At 46.7% G+C, this 19,059-nt stretch overlaps 3 protein-coding genes across 8 annotated transcripts in view; 1 reads left to right on the top strand and 2 right to left on the bottom strand.

The window, feature by feature from the left end:
• Window positions 1-5,224, bottom strand: part of LOC126964261 (ubiquinol-cytochrome-c reductase complex assembly factor 1) — a 292,878-nt gene extending 287,654 nt beyond the window's left edge. Inside the window, exon 1 of the mRNA XM_050807265.1 lies at window positions 5,221-5,224. The gene's annotated coding sequence lies outside the window, so the exon portion shown is untranslated. The remainder of the gene's footprint in view (window positions 1-5,220) is intronic.
• LOC126964247 (reactive oxygen species modulator 1) overlaps window positions 1-19,059 on the top strand; it is a 186,771-nt gene that overhangs the window by 68,176 nt on the left and 99,536 nt on the right. The gene's annotated exons all lie outside the window — the stretch shown is intronic.
• The window catches only part of LOC126964104 (fer-1-like protein 4), a 53,331-nt gene that overhangs the window by 23,213 nt on the left and 11,059 nt on the right, over window positions 1-19,059 (bottom strand). Inside the window, exons 20-28 of the mRNA XM_050806931.1 lie at window positions 18,176-18,263; window positions 17,986-18,102; window positions 4,477-4,629; window positions 3,316-3,469; window positions 3,062-3,186; window positions 2,514-2,648; window positions 2,225-2,398; window positions 1,681-1,797; window positions 1,426-1,587 (exon numbers count right to left, since the gene is read on the bottom strand). Coding sequence (XP_050662888.1) covers window positions 1,426-1,587; window positions 1,681-1,797; window positions 2,225-2,398; window positions 2,514-2,648; window positions 3,062-3,186; window positions 3,316-3,469; window positions 4,477-4,629; window positions 17,986-18,102; window positions 18,176-18,263 — 1,225 coding nt within the window. The remainder of the gene's footprint in view (window positions 1-1,425; window positions 1,588-1,680; window positions 1,798-2,224; window positions 2,399-2,513; window positions 2,649-3,061; window positions 3,187-3,315; window positions 3,470-4,476; window positions 4,630-17,985; window positions 18,103-18,175; window positions 18,264-19,059) is intronic.

Below are 19,059 nucleotides of genomic sequence, written 5' to 3'. Positions count from 1 at the left end.
GATGATGAAACCCTGTCTCTACTAAAAATACAAAAAAAAATTAGCTGTGTGTGGTGGTGGGCGCCTGTAATCCCAGCTACTTGGGAGGCTGAGGCAGGAGAATAGCTTGAACCTGGGAGGCACAGGTTGCAGTGAGCTGAGATCGCACCACTCCAGCCTAGGCGGCAGAGTGAGACTCTGTCTTAAAATATGTATTATGGTTTATTTTATTTTATGGTTAAAGGCCATTTTATGGTTAAAGGCCATATATATATGGAATTCCGTATCTATCAATGGATCCTAAGAGAAACAATTTTACTACTGTATTGATGGGTTTATTTTATGTATTTGTAGATATATACATATATACACATATATGTGACAATTTTAGCACAAAAGAGAGAGGAAGAATAGAGCTATATCACAGAAAAGTTTGTATATTTTACTGGAATTAAATTAGTATTAATCTGAAGTAGATTGTGAAATAGTAATATGCATATTGTAATCCCTAGAGCAACTACTAAGTAAAAATCAACAAATTAAAATAGTACACTAATATAAAAATATAATAAACATCTATTTAACACAAAAGAAAGCAGTAAAAGAGAAACAATACACAAGACATAGAAAACAAAGAGCAAAATGGCAGATGTAAATTCAACCAATAATATCAATCATAGCATCAAATGTGATCATATTAAATACCAAAAGACAGAGATTGTCAATTGGATTAAAAAAAGAGATGCAACTCCAAGCTGTCTAAGAGATACTTTTTAGATTCAAAGACACATAAAGGATGAAGCATAGGAAAAAATGTATCATGCAAATAGTAATCAGAGAGCTGGGGTAGTTTACCACCAGAGAAAACAGACTTGAAGACAAAAAATGTTACCAGAGACAAAGAGATATTTTATAATGGTAAAAAGGTCGATTCATCTAGAAGATATAACAATTATAAACATATATGCACCTAAAAACAGAGCCTCAAAGTACAAAAACAAAAAAGTAATAGAATTGAAGAGAGAAATACACAATTCATTAGTAATAGTTGGAGATTTCACTACCCTATTCTCAATAATAGATAGACAGAAACTAATCAAGGAGGCTTGTTCAAGAGGTCTGAATAACAGTAACGCCTAGAGAGCACCACAAGTCCATTAATTAATCCAGGAATCAGCAAACTGCAGCCCATAGACAGAGTCTGACCTGCTGTCAGTTTTTGTAAATATTCATTTACAATTATTTATGGCTGTTTTCATGCTCTGATGGCAGAGTTGAGTAGTTGCAGCAGACTGGATGGCCCTCAAAGCCGAAAATATTTACTATTTGGCCCATTATAGAGAGTTGGCTGACCCTTGGATCATCTAAGATAACCAGTTAGAAAGTCACCATCCACTGCCCTCTTTCATTATTCTGCCCCCCTTGTCCCCTAGCCCATGGCCTCACCACTGTCAGATGCCTGACAAGCTCAGTGAAATTGGGGCTCTCACGGTAGCTGGCCAGGACCTCAGACTCCACACGTTGCCCAGCCACCTCCAGTACAACCTGGGGCTGCTCCACCTCGAACAGATGCACACGACCAAGGCCCCTAAGACCCCAGAACAGCACCTGGGGTCAGGATGTGTAGATTCAGGGGCCTGCACCAGACAAACGGGAACCCAGATGTGGGGGAACAAGGGGGCTTTGAGTGCCTGGTGCTACCTCAACACGGAACTCCCTGAGCACTGGGCACACATTGGGTGGAAGGGACAGGCGTCCAGAGTGGGGCTCGACCAGGGGTGCCAGATCCTGGGGCTCCACATCACTGGGCACTGAGGGCTGTAGGAGAGAAACAGTCAGATGGCAAAGAGGAATCAGGCCAAAGGAGGAAAAGCCTAGGTGTGGGGAGGGGATACAGAGAGGTGCTGGTGAAGTATAAATGCTCGGGAACCAACCAAGGTTGAATTGGTTGAAGGGAGGGGGTCTCGGGAAGCAGCTTCGTGCAGGAAGGGAACTGGGTGTCTGAGGCATGCAGGATGGCCCAACAAAGTGAACCTAGCACATGAATACTTGCAATGTTCCTTGGGGTCAAGCGGTCCAATGAGGTGACCTCAGGACAAACCTACAGTCTGTGTTCTCTGGGGATAAGAGACCTGGAGGCTGGTCCTGGGACACACTTATGTTTTATATTCCCTGGGGTTAGATGGCCTGATGGACTAACAAGTTGGGCTGACAGCCTGTGCTAGCCATGCCAGGGCATGCTGACCTCAAGTCGGCCACTGTAGTCCAGTTCAATGAGTTCAAAGACAGCAATGAGCTCTCCGGCTGCCCGTGGTCCCTTCCTCAGGGGGAAGAACTGAAGCTCTGGGCGTTGGTATGGGTCCTCCATCAGCTTTACCCTCGGGGCAGCCAGTGCCCTGCCCAGGAACACAGGGGGGCCCTAGGGGGATCAGGGCAGTGAAGACAAAGGGGAAGAGGCTCAGGAGCCAGGGAAGGTAGGCATCAAGGGGGAAACTCCTGGCCGGGAACCCAGGGAGGGCCCAGGCCACACTCACAAACTTATTGTGGTCAAAGACATTGATGATCACTAATGGAGGCTCCTCCTGCAGATGCTCCCTCCTCCCGTCCACAATCAACTGCTCAAATACCAGGAGTTCATCCCACAGAGGGCTCAACGTCTGCTCCAGGACCTTGGGGGCCAGAGAAGCGGGTAGCAGCAGATATCAGGAGAAGGCTCCCAACACACATGCCATGTGAGCACCTCTGCTCTGAAGGAATACTTCAAGTAAATGCTAGTCACAAGAAGAGTGAGATGTGAGAAGATGAAAGCATCTTCAGATGGTGTTGCAGCCGGCCCCTCCCAGCCCTGCCTACCCATTGCAATTGGCTGCCCTCAGAGTCCAGGCCTAAAGTCAACCCCAGAAAACGACTCCTGAGACCTCCAGTTCTACATCACCTGCTAAATTAGGGCCATCTAGTACCCCATCCTGATACCCTGCTCTGCAAACCCAGGCTGGGAGGAGAGGGGCCTTGGGGGAAAGCTCAGACCCACCCTAACTTGTCTCCTGGGTCCCTTCCACCCACACGTCATCCCAGCCCTCACCCGTGTGGTCTGGCACTGGGTAGAGATGAGGACTCGAGCAAAGGGGTCCGAGAGGCCACTGTCATCTGCTGCCAACACACCTCGGGCCTGGTACAAGTGAGCCCGGAGTTGGAAGTAGCTAAAATCTGGGGTGAGGGGCAAGGAAGGTGTCATGTTTGCTCAGGGGAACTACTGAAGTCCCCTGACTGAGCCCCCCACCTTGGGCAGAGATCGAGGTGGGCCTTATACCTGCCCTGCCCACCCTCTGCACTCACCGTCCCGGTGTAGGCTGGAGGGCAGTCCAACCAAGGGCTCGGGCAGCAAATCCGGGGGCAACTCAGAGGTGCAGGCCTTGGCTTGCTTGCCCAGGCCGAGCCACAGGAAGAGCTCCAGCTTGGCACAGACCTCACCAGGGGCTGCCCCGGGTGCCTGCATGTGAACAAGTCATGTCAGGGCCCCAGTGCCTCCTCTCATGACCCCAGCTAGACCTAGCAATCCTGCTTCCCCAGAGCACACCTCCACTGCACATCACCACACAATGCCAAACTCCCAGTCCACTCCCTACCTGCCCAGCCTTACCCTCTTTCTGCCCCCCACCCTACGCCATGACCCTCGCGCTCTCACTCCCTACACGTCTTGCCCTAACACTGCCACTTCCTGTACCCCCCACCCGCTAACTACACTCTGAGCTCTGCTCTCCCACCTTTGTCCCCTCTACCCTCCACACGTTTACATTCCCCATCCCCAACCCCAAGGGTCACGGCTTCTCCCTGCTAGGGACCCTTTTCAGTATTTCTTCCAGGGACACCTCATTTAGAAATCTTTAGCCCGCAAACCAGCTACACTTTTTTTTTTAGATGGAGTCTCACTCTGTTGTCAGGCTGGAGTGCAATGGCATGATCTCTGCTCACTGCAACCTCTACCTCCTGTGTTCAAGCGATTCTCCTGCCTCAGCCTCCCTAGTAGCTGGAATGACAGGTATACACCACCACGCCCAGCTAATTTTAGTATTTTTACTAGAGATGGGGTTTCACTATGTTGGCCAGGCTGGTCTCCAACTCCTGACCTCAGGTGATCCGCTTGCCTCAGCCTCCCAAAGTGCTGGGATTACAGGCATGAGCCACCACCCCCGGCCAGACCAGCCACACTTGTAAGGGGTGAGACGCACTCTCCGGTTTTTAGTATGCTGCCTATCTCTCAGGGCCTAGTCAGCAAAATGGCCTGTGCAGTCCCAGAGTTGGGAAGATTTGGGGTTTATCTGATTTCAAAGCTGCCCCAGGCAAAGGCACAATCCCTTTCTGGTGTTTTGGACAATTGGAAAGCGTTCAGGGGCCCCTAGTTGGGAAGCACAGGCCTCTACCCAAGGCCTATCCTACACCCCTGCCCTGTAAGCTCCACTTCACTTCTCCCGGCCCCTCACCCGCAAGCCCCCTCACCGTGAGCATTAGACTCTGGATCTTCCCACAGTCCCGGCCCCGTTCCTCCTCGACCACAGAGAACAGCACATCCTGGGCACGGATTCGGGCCCAGGCCACGCGGCGCCGCCCACTGAGCATCCAGACCAGCACGTCGGGGAGGGGTGGCTGGGGCTGCGGGTGGAGAACTGGTCACGGAGGTGGATCGGGAGCCGACCCCTCCTGCTCTCACAGCTTGAACTGAATGGACCAAATGGCCACTCCAGCTCTGATCTCCCCAAGACGGGGTCTCACTCTGTTGCCCAGGCATGAGTGCAGTGACACGATCACGGCTCACAGCAGCTTGACCACCCAGGCTCAAGCATCCCTCCCACCTCAGCCTCTCAAGCAGCTGGGACTACAGGCACATACCACCATGCCTGGCTAATTTTTTTATTTTTTGTAGAGATGGGGTTTGGCCATGTTGCCCAGGCTCGTCTCAAACTCCTGGGCTTAAGAGATCCTCCTGCCTTGGCTTCCCAAAGTGCTGAGATTATAGGTATGAGCTACCACACTTAGCTTTTTTTTTTTTTTAAATTGTGGAAAAATACTTATAAAATTGACCATCATCCTAAGCATTTTTAAATGTACCATTCAGGGGCATGAAATATATTCACATTATTATGGAACCACCCCCATCATTCATCCCCACAACGTTTTTCATCTTGCAGAACAGAAACTCTGCCCATTAAACCATACTTCTCCGTTCCCTGCTCTCCATCCCAGCCCCTGGCAGCCGCCATTCTTCTGTGTTTGGATTTGACTATAACAAGTCCTCATATGAGTGGAATCATATAGTGCGTGCCCCTGTGCCTGGCCCAGTTCACTAGGCATAATGTCCTCAAGGCTCATGCACATGGTAGCTGGTGCCAACCTTGTCTCTTCACCTTTCCCTCCTCCCCAGTCTAATCTTCCCGGATGTGCACAGTGTGCACATGTAGTGCCCATCACATCAGCCAAATACCTGGGCTGGTGACACTCTTCTCCTCCAACATCCAATCACCCAGTCCTGGCAGTTTCCCCCTTCTCTCTCTTCCTCCCTGCCCCACTTCAAGACCATCTGCTTTTTTTTTTTTTTTCTGTAGCCCAGGCTGGAGTGCAGTGGCACAGTCATGGCTTACTGCAGGCTCAACATCCTGGGCCCAAGCAATCCTCCCACCTCAGCCTCCCAAATCACTGGGACTACAGGCACACACCACCATGCCTGGAGATGTTTTCATTTTTAAATTTTTTTGTAGAGATAGGGTCACACTATGTTGTCCAGGCTGGTCTCAAACTCCTGGACTTAAGCAATCCTCCCACCTCAGCCTCCCAAAGTGGTGAGATTATAGGTGCGAGCCACCAAGCCCACCCGAGACCATCCACTATTGGCTAGACAATTTTGACAGGCTCCTAAGCAGTCTTCCTGCCTTGAGTCCTCCCTTCCTACCCACTCTGCTGTGGCTGGCTGGCTGACTGCTCACCATCCTCTGGGTATCGGCTGCAATGTTGTCTTTGCAGAGAAGACTTGCCTGACCACCTTACCCAAGCAGGTTCTCCTCCACCCCGTCAGCCTCTGTAACCTCTTTCTTACCAATTCCTATAGATCATAATTATTTTTCATATTCATGTACAGATGTAGAGTCTGCCTCCCTAGAACATAAGACTCAAAAGGGCAAGGAATATGGCAGGGGCTGACCCCCAGGGCCTAATACAGAGCCTGGCACACAGGAGGACTTAAGATATCATTGAGAGGCCAGGCGTGGTGGCTGAGGACGGGCATAGTGGCTCATGCCTGTAGTCTCAGCACTTTGGGAGGCTGAGGCGCGTGGATCACCTGAGATCAGGAGTTTGAGACCAACCTGGCCAACATGGTGAACTCCATCTTTAGTAAAAATACAGAAGAGTAGGCAGGCGAGGTGGTACATGCCTGTAATCCCAGCTACTTGGGAGGCTGAGGCAGGAGAATTGCTTGAACCCAGGAGGCAAAAGTTGTAGCGATGTGAGATCACACCGTTGCACTCCAGCCCAGGCAACAAGGGCAAAACTCCATTTCAAAAAAAGAAAAAAGAAAAAAAAAAAAAAACAAGAATATTCATAGCAGCTTTATTCATACTAGCCAAAAACATGAAACAGCACAGCTGTCCATCAATATGAGAGTGAATAAACAAACTGATATATTTATACAATGGGAAATTGCTCAATAAAAAACTAGATATCTGCAACAACCTAGACGCATCTCAAAACAGTACACTGAGTAAAGGAGGCCTCTCACAAGAGAATACAGTCCTTCCTCATTATTTGTGAGTTCTGTATTTGCAAATTTGATTACTAGCTAAAATTTGTAACCCCCAAATCAATACCCCTGGTGCTTTTATAATCACATGAGTATGGGCAAAGAGTCAAAAAGTTTGAACAGGTTAGGCAAGGTGGCTCATACCTGTAATCCCAGTACTTAGGGAGGCCAAGGTGGGAGGATCACTTGAGCTTAGGGGTCCAAGAGCAGCCTGGGCAACAAAGTGAGACCTCTTCTCTACCAAAAAAAAAAAAAAATTTTTTTTTTTTTTTTTTTTTTTTTGAGACTGAATCTTGCTCTGTCACCCAGGCTGGAGTGCAATGGTACAATCTCAGCTCACTGCAACCTCTGCCTCTCGGGTTCAAGCAATTGTACTGCCTCAGCCTCCTGAGTAGCTGGGACTACAGGCATGTGCCACCATGCCCAACTAACTTTTGTATTTTTAGTAGAGATGGGGTTTCACCATGCTGCCCAGGCTGGTTTCAAACTCCTGACCTCAGGTGATCCTTCTGCCTCAGCCTCCCAAAGTGCTGGGACTACAGGCCTGAGCCACTGCACCTAGCCTCTACTAAAAATTTTTAACCATTCTTTGGTCAAAGCTGCAGAAGCAAGATGACAAGGAAACATTGTTTGGAGAACATCGCAATAAGATACTTCGTGCCGCCACTGTGGCTCTAAGGCCTGCCAACTTCAGAAGTCGACCTGTGGCAAATGTGGCTACCCTGCCAAGCACTGGAGGAAGTATAACTGGCTAAAAGACAAAATACCACTGGGACGAGGCCGGGCGCGGTGGCTCACGCCTGTAATCCCAGCACTTTGAGAGGCTGAGGCAGGCAGATCACGAGGTCAGGAGATCGAGACCATCCTGGCTAACACGGTGAAACCCTGTCTCTACTAAAAATACAAAAGATTAGCTGGGCGTGGTGGCGGATCATGTCACTGCACTCCAGCCTTGGCAACAGAGCGAGACTCCGTCTCAAAAAAAAAAAAAAAAAAAAAAAAAAAAAAAAAAAATACCACTGTCACTGATCGAATGAGGCACCTAAAATTTGTATACTGCAGATTCAGGCATGGGTTCCATGAAGGAACAACACCGAGAGGGTTGTCCTCTTGGGACAACACCCAAGAGGATGCCTGTCGCAGCATCCAGTTCATCTTAAGATTTTCAACAATTGGCCGGGTGTGGTGGCTCACGCCTGTAATCCCAGCACTTTGGGAGCCCGAGGTGAGTGGATCATGAGGTCAGGAGTTCGAGAACAGATTGACCAACATGGCGAAATCCCATCTCTACTAAAAATACAAAAATAAGCCAGGCTTGGTGGCGCTCGCCTGTAATCCCAGCGCTTTGGGAGGCTGAGGCAGGCGGATCACCTGAGGTCAGGAGTTCAAGAACAGCCTGGCCAGCATGGTGGAACCCTGTCTCTACTAAAAATACAAAAATTAGCTGGGCATGGTGGTAGGTGCCTATAAATCCCAGCTACTCAGGAGGCTGAGGCAGGAGAATCACTTGAACCTGGGAGGCGGACGTTAGAGTGAGCCGAGATCGCACCACTACACTCCAGCCTGGGCAAAAGAGCAAGACTCTGTCAGAAAAAAAAAAAAAGAATTTCAACAATGAGTCATGCAAAAAATGTTCTGGTTTATTAAAAATACAAAAATAAATTTTTAAACCCATTTCCTGTTGGACTTGAGAATACTCTTGTCTGTAATCCTAATGTAACATCATATATACTTCTGTTACATTAGGATTAGAGACAAGCTCTGTTTAGAAATAACTCCAAGTAAGGTTTTTATATTTTATTTTCATATTGAAAATCAGTCATATTTGCTTCTGCCTCAAAGAGCAGGTTTATGTAAAATTAAATGAGTGCTGGCAGTGAGCTGCATTTTTTTTCTCTAAACGGGAAATGTTTTTTTTTTTCTTTTTTTTTAGATGGAATATTACTGTCACTCAGGCTGGAGGAATGCAGTTGCACAATCTTAGCTCACTGAAACCTCTACTTCCCATGTTCAAGCAATTCTCTGGCCTCGGCTTCCTGAATAGCTGGGATTACAGACGTATACCACCACACCCAGCTTTTTGTGTTTTTAATAGACTGGGGGTTTCACCTTGTTGGCCAGGCTGGTCTTCAATTCCTGACCTCAAGTGACCTGCCTGCCTCGGCCTCCCAAAGTGCTGGGATTACAGGTGTGAGCCACCACACTAAGACATTTTTTTTAAAGTTTGAAGGGCCCTGAGTTGGAATAAAGCAATACTTTGCCTTTGTGAGTTCTGATACTGTAAGCATCGTTTTTCTGTTTTGCTTTTTTGTTTGTTTGTTTGTTTGTTGAGACAGAATCTCCTTCTGTCACCCAGGCTGAAGTGCAGTGGCATGATCTCAGGCTCACTGCAACCTCCGCCTTCTGGGTTCAAGCGATTCTCCTGCCTCAGCTTCCAGAGTAGCTGGAACTGCAGGTGCTGGCCACCACGCCTGGCTATTTTTTTATATTTTAGTAGAGATGGGGGTTCACCATGCTGGCCAGCCTGGTCTCGAACTCCTGACCTCAGGTGATTCCACCCACCTCGGCCTCCCAAAGTGCTGGGATTACAGGCGTGAGCCACTGTGCCAGCCAACAATATATTATATTAAAGAAAGTATCTTTAAATGAACACACATAAAACAAGGTTTTGTACTGATCAGTTGACAAAAAATTGTGACCATCGCCCACTGGGAACTTAACCCTGTATTTCTCTGGGGGCAGTGATTCAATATTTGCTAATTCAGTATTTGCAGCAACTTTATAGACTATGAAGACCACCAATAACAAGAATTGACTATATATATGGCATGATTGCATTGTATTAAAATCTAGAACAGGCAAAATTATAATAAAAAAATATTGAAAAAAACAGTAGTTATCTCTAGGGGTGTGAATGGAGACTGGGAAGGAACAAAGCAACAACTCTGGGTAAAAGTAGTATTCTAGATCTTGATAGGGATTTGGGTTACACAGATACATATATTTGCCAAAATTCAGCAAATGTGTAGCTAAGATTTGTACACTTGGTCAGACATGGTGACTCATGCCTGTAATCCCAGCACTTTGGGAGGCCAAGGTGGCCAGATCGCTTGAGTCTAGGAGTTCAAGACCAGCCAGGCCAACATGGCAAAACCCCATCTCTACTAAAAATACAAAAATTAGCAGGCATGGTGGCCCATGCCTGCACTCCCAGCCACTCAGGAGGCTGAGGCAGAAGAATCACTGGAGCTTGGGGGCAGAAGTTGCAGTGAGCTAAGGTCTTGCCACTGCACTCTAGCCTAAGTGACAGAGTGAGACTCTGTCTTAAAAATATATATGTATTTGTACACTTCATTGTATGTAAATTGTACATCAGAGGAAAACACTGTAATTTTTTTTTTTTTTTAAATCAGTGGAGGGCTGGGCGTGGTGGCTCTCACTTATAATCCCAGCACTTTGGGAGGCCGAGGCAGGTAGATCACGAGGTCAGGAGTTCGAGACAAGCCTGGCCAACACAGTGAAACCCCGTCTCTACTAAAATACTAAAATTAGCTGGGCATGGTGGCAGGCACCTGTAATCCCAGCTACTTGGGAAGCTGAGGCAGGAGAATCTCTTGAACCCAGGAGGCGGAGGTTGCAGTGAGCCGAGATTGCACCACTGCACTCTAGCCTGGGCGACAGAGTGAGACTCCATCTCAAAAAAAAAAAAAAAAAAAAAAAAATCAGTGGAGGGGTGCACTATTAGTTGGATGTAGAAACCCTCACTCCCGGCCTGGCACAGTGGCTCACATCTGTAATCCGAGTACTTTGGGAGGCCAAGGCGGGTGGATCACCTAAGGTCAGGAGTTTGAGACCAACCTGACCAACATGGTGAAACCCTATCACTACTAAAAATACAGAAATTAGCCAGATGTGATGGCACATGACTGTAATCCCAGGTACTCATGAAACTGAGGCAGGAGAATCACTTGAACCTGGGAGGCAGAGGTTGCAGTGAGCCAAGATTGCACCACCACACTCCAACCTGGGCGACAGAGCCAGACTGTGTCTCAACAACAACAAAAAGACTTACACCCTAACGACAAAAATAATCTAAATAAATTATAAAATTATGCACACACACACGTGGGGGTATATATACACATACATATATATACACACACACTTATGTATACACACATTTATACACATACATATACACACACATATATACACACATATATATACACACATACATATACACACACACACACACACATACATATATAATTTTTTGGATACAGGATTTCTCTTTCACCCAGGCTGGAATGCAGTGGCACGATTATGGCTTACTGCAGCCTCAAACCCTGAGGCCCAAGCAATCCTCCCACCTCAGCCTCCCAAGTAGCTGGGACTACAGGTGCTTGCCACCACGCCTTGTTAGTTTTATTTTTTGTAGAGATGGGGGTCTCCCTATGTTGCCCAGACTAAACATCGTATTTTAAAAAACACATCAGAGAAGTGGGGATTCAAAGAAACCTGCACCAACTAAACTCCAGAAAATGGCGACTTCTTCACAGTCAAGGAGAGACCTCCAGCTGCTACTCCCACTTCTGGCAGAACAGCAGTAGTAAAAAGGAACATCAGAAACGGGGACAAGGAGAAAATCCCCACTTTTAAGAGACTTTTAATGACTATGTGTGAGGTAGCATGCCAGATGAGAATCCCAGGGACCACAGCCACAAAGTATATCTTTCTATACCTCCCAACTCTTTTCTATGGATCTTCACCTAGAGCTAAGGAGCAGTATGCAGAAAGCTGGGAACAGGGAAGGAGAGCTGAGATCTTTCTGAGGCATGTAAAGTTTCTTCAAAGTGCAGAGTAGGCCAGGCATGGTGGCTCATGCCTCTAATCCCAGCACTTTGGGAGGCTGAGGCTGGTGGATCTCTTGAGATCAGGAGTTCGAGACCAGCCTGACCAACATGGTGAAACTCCATCTCTAGTTAAAACAAAAAAACAAAAAAAAAAAAAAACAAAAAAAAACAGGCATAGTGGCACATGCCTGTAATCCCAGCTACTTGGGAGGCTGAGGCAGAAGAATTGCTTGAACCCAGGAAGTGGAGGTTGCAGTGAGCGGAGATCATGACATTCCACTCTAGCCTGGGCAACAAGAGCAAAACTCCGTCTCAAAAACGAGTGCAAAGTAACCACCCTAAGAAGGAGGTGGTAGGGAAGAGAATTAAAAAACCCAGAAGAGGCCCTCTGGGATTTCATCTTTTGAAGGCTGAGGGTGAGGTAGAAGGGCTGAGAGAAACCTCTTCCACTAGGCCTTCAGCTATCAGATGCTACAGGCTCAGCTGGAGAGCCAAGAGGACCCCTCTGATGCATTCTAGACTTTTACAATGTAAGGTGGGGGTGCAGAGGAAAGGAAGCAGACTCAAAAAGCATAGAGAATGCCCCAGCAACCCAAAAACCTGGTTGGTGGTTTGTAAAGCAGGTAAAGCTTACCCAGAGTTGGAGAACTGGCAGTTTGGGTGTGAAAGAGAAACAGATTTCTGGAATCTTGCCAGTTCTCAATCCTAAACCTGGATGAAAGGACAATCCTGATCCTTCAAAAAACATTTGAAGCCCAAAGTGAACTGAACCAAACCAAATTCGCAACTCAGCCCATTTCAAATACAAAGCATAATGACTTGGTCCTCACTCTACAGAGTGAGGCCTAGTGTAAGAAAAGAAATGCCATTTCCTGGACATATATATTATTTTAGTCACTAATGTTCTTTTATACAAAAATCCAGGCATATGATAAAAAAAATTACAGGACAGAGTTAAAGCAAAAAGCCGGGCATGGTGGCTCACACCTGTAATCCCAGCACTTTGGGAGGCTGAGGCAGGCGGATCACTAGGTCAGGAGATCGAGACCATCCTGGCTAACATGGTGAAACCCTGTCTCTACTAAAAATACAAAAAAAATTAGCCAGGTGCCTGTAGTCCCAGCTACTCGGGAGGCTGAGGCAGGAGAATGGCTCGAACCCTGAAGGTAGAGCTTGCAGTGAGCAGAGATCGCACCACTGCACTCCAGCCTGGGTGACAGAGAGAGACTCTGTCTCAAAAAAAAACTCATGGTCAAGAGGAAATAATCAATAGAAGCAGACACATAGATAACCCAGATGTTGGAATAATTAGACAACAATTATTAAAATAACTATGATAGAAATCTAAATGATATAGTGAGGAAAGTACACAAGAATTAAAAGATGGGTGATTTCAGCAAACAGTTGAAAACTGGAACCAAATGGAAATAGAAAATTTAAATATATCAGGCAAACAGTTCTACAATAGTTGGAGTCTTCAGTATATACCACTTACAATAGCAGATGGAACATCTACACAGAATATTATTAAGGAAATAAACTTAAAACAACACTAACCAACTATACCTAGAAGACACATACAAAATACTCCATCATAAGAGCAGAATACACATTCTTCTCAAGCACCCATGGAACATTCTTCAGGATAGATCATATGTTAGATCAAAAAACAGTAAATTTAAAAAGACTATGCTGGCCGGGTGTGGTGGCTCACACCTATAATCAGGCAGAGGTGTGGTGAGCTGAGATTGTGCCACTGCACTCCAGCCTGGTGACAGAGAGAGACTGCATCACATACACACATACACATACACATACACACACACACACACACACACACACACACACAAAAATATCTAAAATCAGAGATGAAAGGGAGGACATTACTAGCAACCTTACAGAAATAAAAAGGATTATAAGATAATACCATGAACAAGTATAAAATAGCAAATTAGATTATCTAAAATGAAGTTATAAAATTTGACTCAGCAGTCAAAAACTTCCCAAAAAAAGTCCAAGACCAGATGCCTTCAGTGGTGAATTCTACCAAACATTTGAAGATTAATGCCAATCCTTTTCAAACTCTTCCAAAAAATAGAAGAGTGAGGAACACTTCCTAACTCCTTCTATGAAGCCAGCTTTACCTTGATATCATAGATTTAAAAATCACAAGAAAAGACATCAAATCATTACATGCTGGGCGTGGTGACTCACGCCTGCAATCCCAGCACTTTGGGAGGCAGAGGCAGGGAGGATCCCTTGAGCCCTGGGAGTTTGCAACCAGCCTGGGCAACACAGGAAGACCCCATCTCTACTTTTTAAGTATTTTTTTTTAATCAAAAAGAAAAATTACAAAACAATATCCCTTATAAATACACAGATGCAAAAGTCTTGAACCAAATCCCATGACATATTAAAAAAAAATGGATATACACCATTGTTAAAAGTTAGAATTCATCTCATGAATGCAAGGATAGTTCAACCTAAGGAAAATCAGTGTAATACACCACAGTAACAGAACAAAAAAGAAAAAACAAACACATGCTCATCTTAATAGATGCAGAAAAAAACGTTTGATAAAATGTAACACTCTTTCACAATAAAAACACTCACAAAACTAGGAATGGAAGAGAACTTCCTCAACCTGATAAAGGGCATTTATGAAAAACACTGCTAACATCAAACTTAATAGTTAAAGAACGAAAGCTTTCCCCTTAGAATCAGAAACAAAGCAAGTGAAAATTACAACTTTGGCTAGGTGTGGTGGCTCACACCTGTAATCCCAGCACTTTGGGATGCTGAGGCAGGAGAATCACTTGAACCCAGGAGGCAGAATAAAATTATAATTTCAGAGAAACTATATATCTTGTATCTGCCATTGTGAGCTTGACAGCTTGCAGCAAGACCCCACCTCCAATTTTTTTTTTTTTTTTTTTTTTTTTTTTTTTTTTTTAAAGATAGAGTCTCTCTCTGTCACCCAGGCTGGAGTGCAGTGGTGTAATCTGAGACCTGTCCTGAGACCAAAAAGTTTGAGAACCACTGCCATAGAAAAGCACCAGGACATGTACAAAAATGGTCTTGGAAGCACTGTTTCTAATCACCACCCATTGGGAACATCTCACATACCCATCAACAGCACAATGGATCAGTACATTAGAGTATATTTATTTTATTTTTGTTTATTTATTATTATTATTATTTTTTGAGACAGTCTCCCACTCTCGCCCAGGCTGGAGTGCAGTGGCGCCATCTCGGCTCACTGCAAGCTCCACCTCCCAGGTTCACGCCATTCTCCTGCCTCAGCCTCCTGAGTAGCTGGGACTACAGGTGCCCGCCACCATGCCCGGCTAATGTTTTGTATTTTTAGTAGAGATGGGGTTTCACCCTCTTAGCCAGGATGGTCTCGATCCCCTGACCTTGTGATCTGCCCACCTCAGCCTCCCAAAGTGCTGGGATTACAGGCGTGAGCCACCGCGCCCAGCCTATTTTTATTTTGAGACAGAGTCTTGCTCCATCACCCAGGCTGGAGTGCAGTGGCCCAATCTCAGCTCTCTACAGCCTCCACCTCTCAGGATCAAGCAATTCTCCCAGCCTCAGCCTCCTAAGTAGCTAGGATTACAGGTACCATGCCTGGCTAATTTTTGTATTTTTAGTAGAGATGGCGTTTCGCATGTTGGCCAGGTTGGTCTCCATCTCTTGACCTCGTGATCCTCCCACCTCAGCCTCCCAAAGTGCCGGGATATAGGCATGAGCCACTGCGCCTGGCCACATTGTAGTATACTTATACAATATGTCATATGGCAATGAAAATTGAAAAATTACAGGGCCGGGCGTGGTGGCTCAAGCCTGTAATCCCAGCACTTTGGGAGGCCGAGGCGGGCGGATCACAAGGTCAGGAGATCGAGACCACAGTGAAACCCCGTCTCTACTAAAAATACAAAAAATTAGCCGGGCGCGGTGGCGGGCGCCTGTAGTCCCAGCTACTCAGGAGGCTGAGGCAGGAGAATGGCGGGAACCCGGGAGGCGGAGCTTGCAGTGAGCCGAGATCGCGCCACTGCACTCCAGCCTGGGCAAGAGCGTGAGACTCCGTCTCAAAAAAAAAAAAAAAAAAAGAAAAATTACAGTTACATGCAATGATACGGATAAATCTCATGCACATAATATTTTAAAAGCAAAATAACATAAAATATTAAAACAGCAACACAGAACTACATTATTTCAGAATGCACGTTTATACCATGAACATTTTTTATTTGTATTTATTTTTGAGACAGGGTCTCACTCTGTCACCCAGGCTGGATTGCAGTGGCACCATCACAGTTCATTGTAGCTTAAACCTCCCAGGCTCAAGCAATCCTCCTACCTCAGCCTCCTGAGTAGTTGGGACTACAGGCATGCGCCACCACGCCCGGCTAATTTTTTTTTGTTTTTTGAGGAGACGAGGCCTCACTGTTTTGCCCAGCTTGGTGTTGAACTCCTGGGTTCAGGTGATCCTCTCACTTTGGAGGATCCCACAGTGTTGGGATTACAGGCATCAGCCACTGTGTCTGGCCATAAAAAATTTTGTTTGCCAGGCGCAGTGGCTCATGCCTGTTATCCCAGCACTTTGGGAGGCTGAGGTGGATCAGTTGAGGTCAGGAGTTCAAGACCAGCCTGGCCAACATGGCAAAACCCCGTCTACTAAAAACAGAAAAAAAAATTAGCCGGGGGTGGTGGCATGTTCCTGTAATCCCAGCTACTCAGCAAGCTGAGGTAGGAGAATTCCTTGAACCCAGGAGGCGGTTTCAAAATAAAATTTTTTTATTTTTTTAAGACGGAGTCTCACTCTGTCGCCCAGGCTGGGGTGCAGTGGCATGATCTTGGTTCACTGCAACCTCTACCTCCCAGGTTCAAGCAACTCTCCTGCCTCAGCCTCCCAAGCAGCTGGAATTACAGGTGCATGCCACCACGCCCGGCTAATTTTTCTTTTTTTTTTTTTTTTTTTTTTTTTTTGTAGAGACAGGGTTTTGCCACATTGGCCAGGCTGGTTTGAACTCCTGACCTCGGATCAGGTGATCCGCCTGCCTTGGCCTCCCAAAGTGCTGGGATTATAGGCATGAGCCACTGCACCTGGACTCATAAAAAAATTTTAAATGTCAGATGACAAAAGGAGGCTTTCAATACAATTTTTTCTTTGAGACAGAGTCTCACTCTGTTGCCCAGGCTGGAATGCAGGGGTGCCAACTTAGCTCACTGTAACCTCGACTGCCTGAGCTCAAGCAACCCTCCCACCTCAGCCTCTGGAGTAGCTGGGACTCTAGGTGTGCACCACCACAGCCAGCTAATTTTTGTAGAGACAGGGTCTCACCTTGCTGCCTAAGCTGGTCTCAAACTCCTGCGCTCAAGTGATCCTCCTGCCTCAGCCTCCCAAAGTGCTACAATTATAGGATGAGCCACCACCCATAATTTTAAAAGCAATTTTGCGCCAACATTTACGATAATGTTAAATGTTCAGTGGCTCACACCTGTAATCCCAGCACTTTGGGAGGCCGAGGTGGGCGGATTATGAGGTCAGTTCGAGACCAGCCTGACCAACATGGTGAAACTGCATCTCTACTAAGAATAAAATCAATTAGCCGGGCATGGTGGCAGGTGCCTGTAATCCCAGCTACTCAGGAGGCTGACGCAGGAGAATTGCTTGAACTCGGGAGGCAGAGGTTACAGTGAGCCAAGACCGCGCCATTGCATTCCAGGCTGCGTGACAGAGTGAGACTCCTTCTTAAAAACAAAAAAGTATCCCATCTCTTCGTCCAACGCTCTGTCTTCCAGCTGCCCAGGCTTCTCAGTTCTAGGCCTTTGTACATGCTATTTTTTTGTTTCTCACTTGCCCAACTCCAATTTATCCTGTAAGGTCTGAGACTACACTTCCTCACTGTTTGAGAACCTACTGGCCCGAGTGGTCTAAACGTCATGTGCCTGTGGGAAGGACTGAGCTTCTGTCTTAAGCAGCTGCAGCATGGTGGACCAGTCACTTTCCATTTCTAACCCTCAGTTTCTGCTCCTGTCAACTCCCTTCACCCTTCACACATGTCATATTTAGTGCTTCAGACAAGGGAGGTCATGCTCAAGGCAGCCTACTCTCAAATCTTCATCTAAAGAGATCCTGAATGTTCCCTGGGTCTCTGCTGGATTCTAGAACTCTCGTCCTCACCCTTAGCTACTGCAAATGGATCTTGGTCCTATGCCCACAGCAATGAGTCCTAGCCCTGGCATCATTCCAAAGGAAAAATGTTATGTCACACTGGCCCAAGGCCTCTGCAATGGTCCATAAAACTCAGGGAAAAGTGTGTACACAGTAGGAAAGTGGGGTGGGCAAGGCATTACCTCCTCAGCCAGAAAGTGCAGTTTGGCCAGGAGCTTCTTGGCCAATGCCACCTTCTTTTGCACGTTGCCCCGTCTCAGGCCGCGTAGAAGTCGCAGTCCTTGTTTAGCCAAAAGGTTCTGGGAGGGCAAAAAGACAGCATGAGTGGAAGGCCCCAGCTAGGCGCCCCTGAGTCCCTTCCCAAGGCCGTACCAGGCTGTGCACCAGGAGTTTCCCTCGGCATCGATCCAGGGCATTGGGCCGGGTCATCGTCCTGCGCTCGGCACCGCGGCAAAACTGTCTGCAGTGAGCAGGGATGTGCACAGCAGACAGGAGTCAAAGGAGAGGACGCTGACCTCCCACCCCCAGCCTCCCTCATAGTCCTCTCAGTCTTGTGCTCTGAAGAGGCACCCTTTCTCCTGCAAAGATGGCCTATCTCTATTTGGACCACTCCCAAATTCATCAAGGCCGGCCTTGCTCTTGAGCTCCAGAGCTCGCTAATATTTAACCATCTACTATCCTGGCTACCCCAGGTGTGGCCCATGGACCAACAGCATTGGTAACACCTGCAGGCTATTTAAAACTGCAGGACCTCAGCCCCACCCCAGGCCCTGCTGAATCAAAAGCTGCATTTATGCCCTAGGAGATTCCTAAACACACTGAAGCTTACAATGTGATGACGACGGTATGGTTTAGTCTCCACCAGGTTGGCTAACGTATAGCTTGAACATTATATTCCCAAGCCAAATGCATAATTTCCAATAACTCCCCCCCACCGCAGCAAAAAACAAACAAACAAAAAACAAAACAGAAAACCCTGTTTCACCTCAGAACTTTCAAGTCATCCTTCACTGCTCTTTCTCTCACATTCCACATCAATTCATCAGCAAATTATTTATGCTCTACCTTCAAAAAATATCTAGAATCTGGCCACGTGCGGTGGCTCAGGCCTGTAATCCCAGCACTTAGGGAGGCCGAGACAGGTGGTGAATCACTTGAGGTCAGGAGTTCGAGACCAGCCTGACCAATATGGTGAAACAACTGTGTTTACTGACACTGAAAGGTTGAGCATGGTGAGCACAGTAAAGTAACCACCT

This window comes from Macaca thibetana, chromosome 10 (assembly GCF_024542745.1).
Source record: "Macaca thibetana thibetana isolate TM-01 chromosome 10, ASM2454274v1, whole genome shotgun sequence".
Classification (NCBI taxonomy): domain Eukaryota; kingdom Metazoa; phylum Chordata; class Mammalia; order Primates; family Cercopithecidae; genus Macaca; species Macaca thibetana.
The sequence above is the reverse complement of the archived record's forward strand: the minus strand, read 5'-3'. Positions and strand labels throughout refer to the sequence as shown.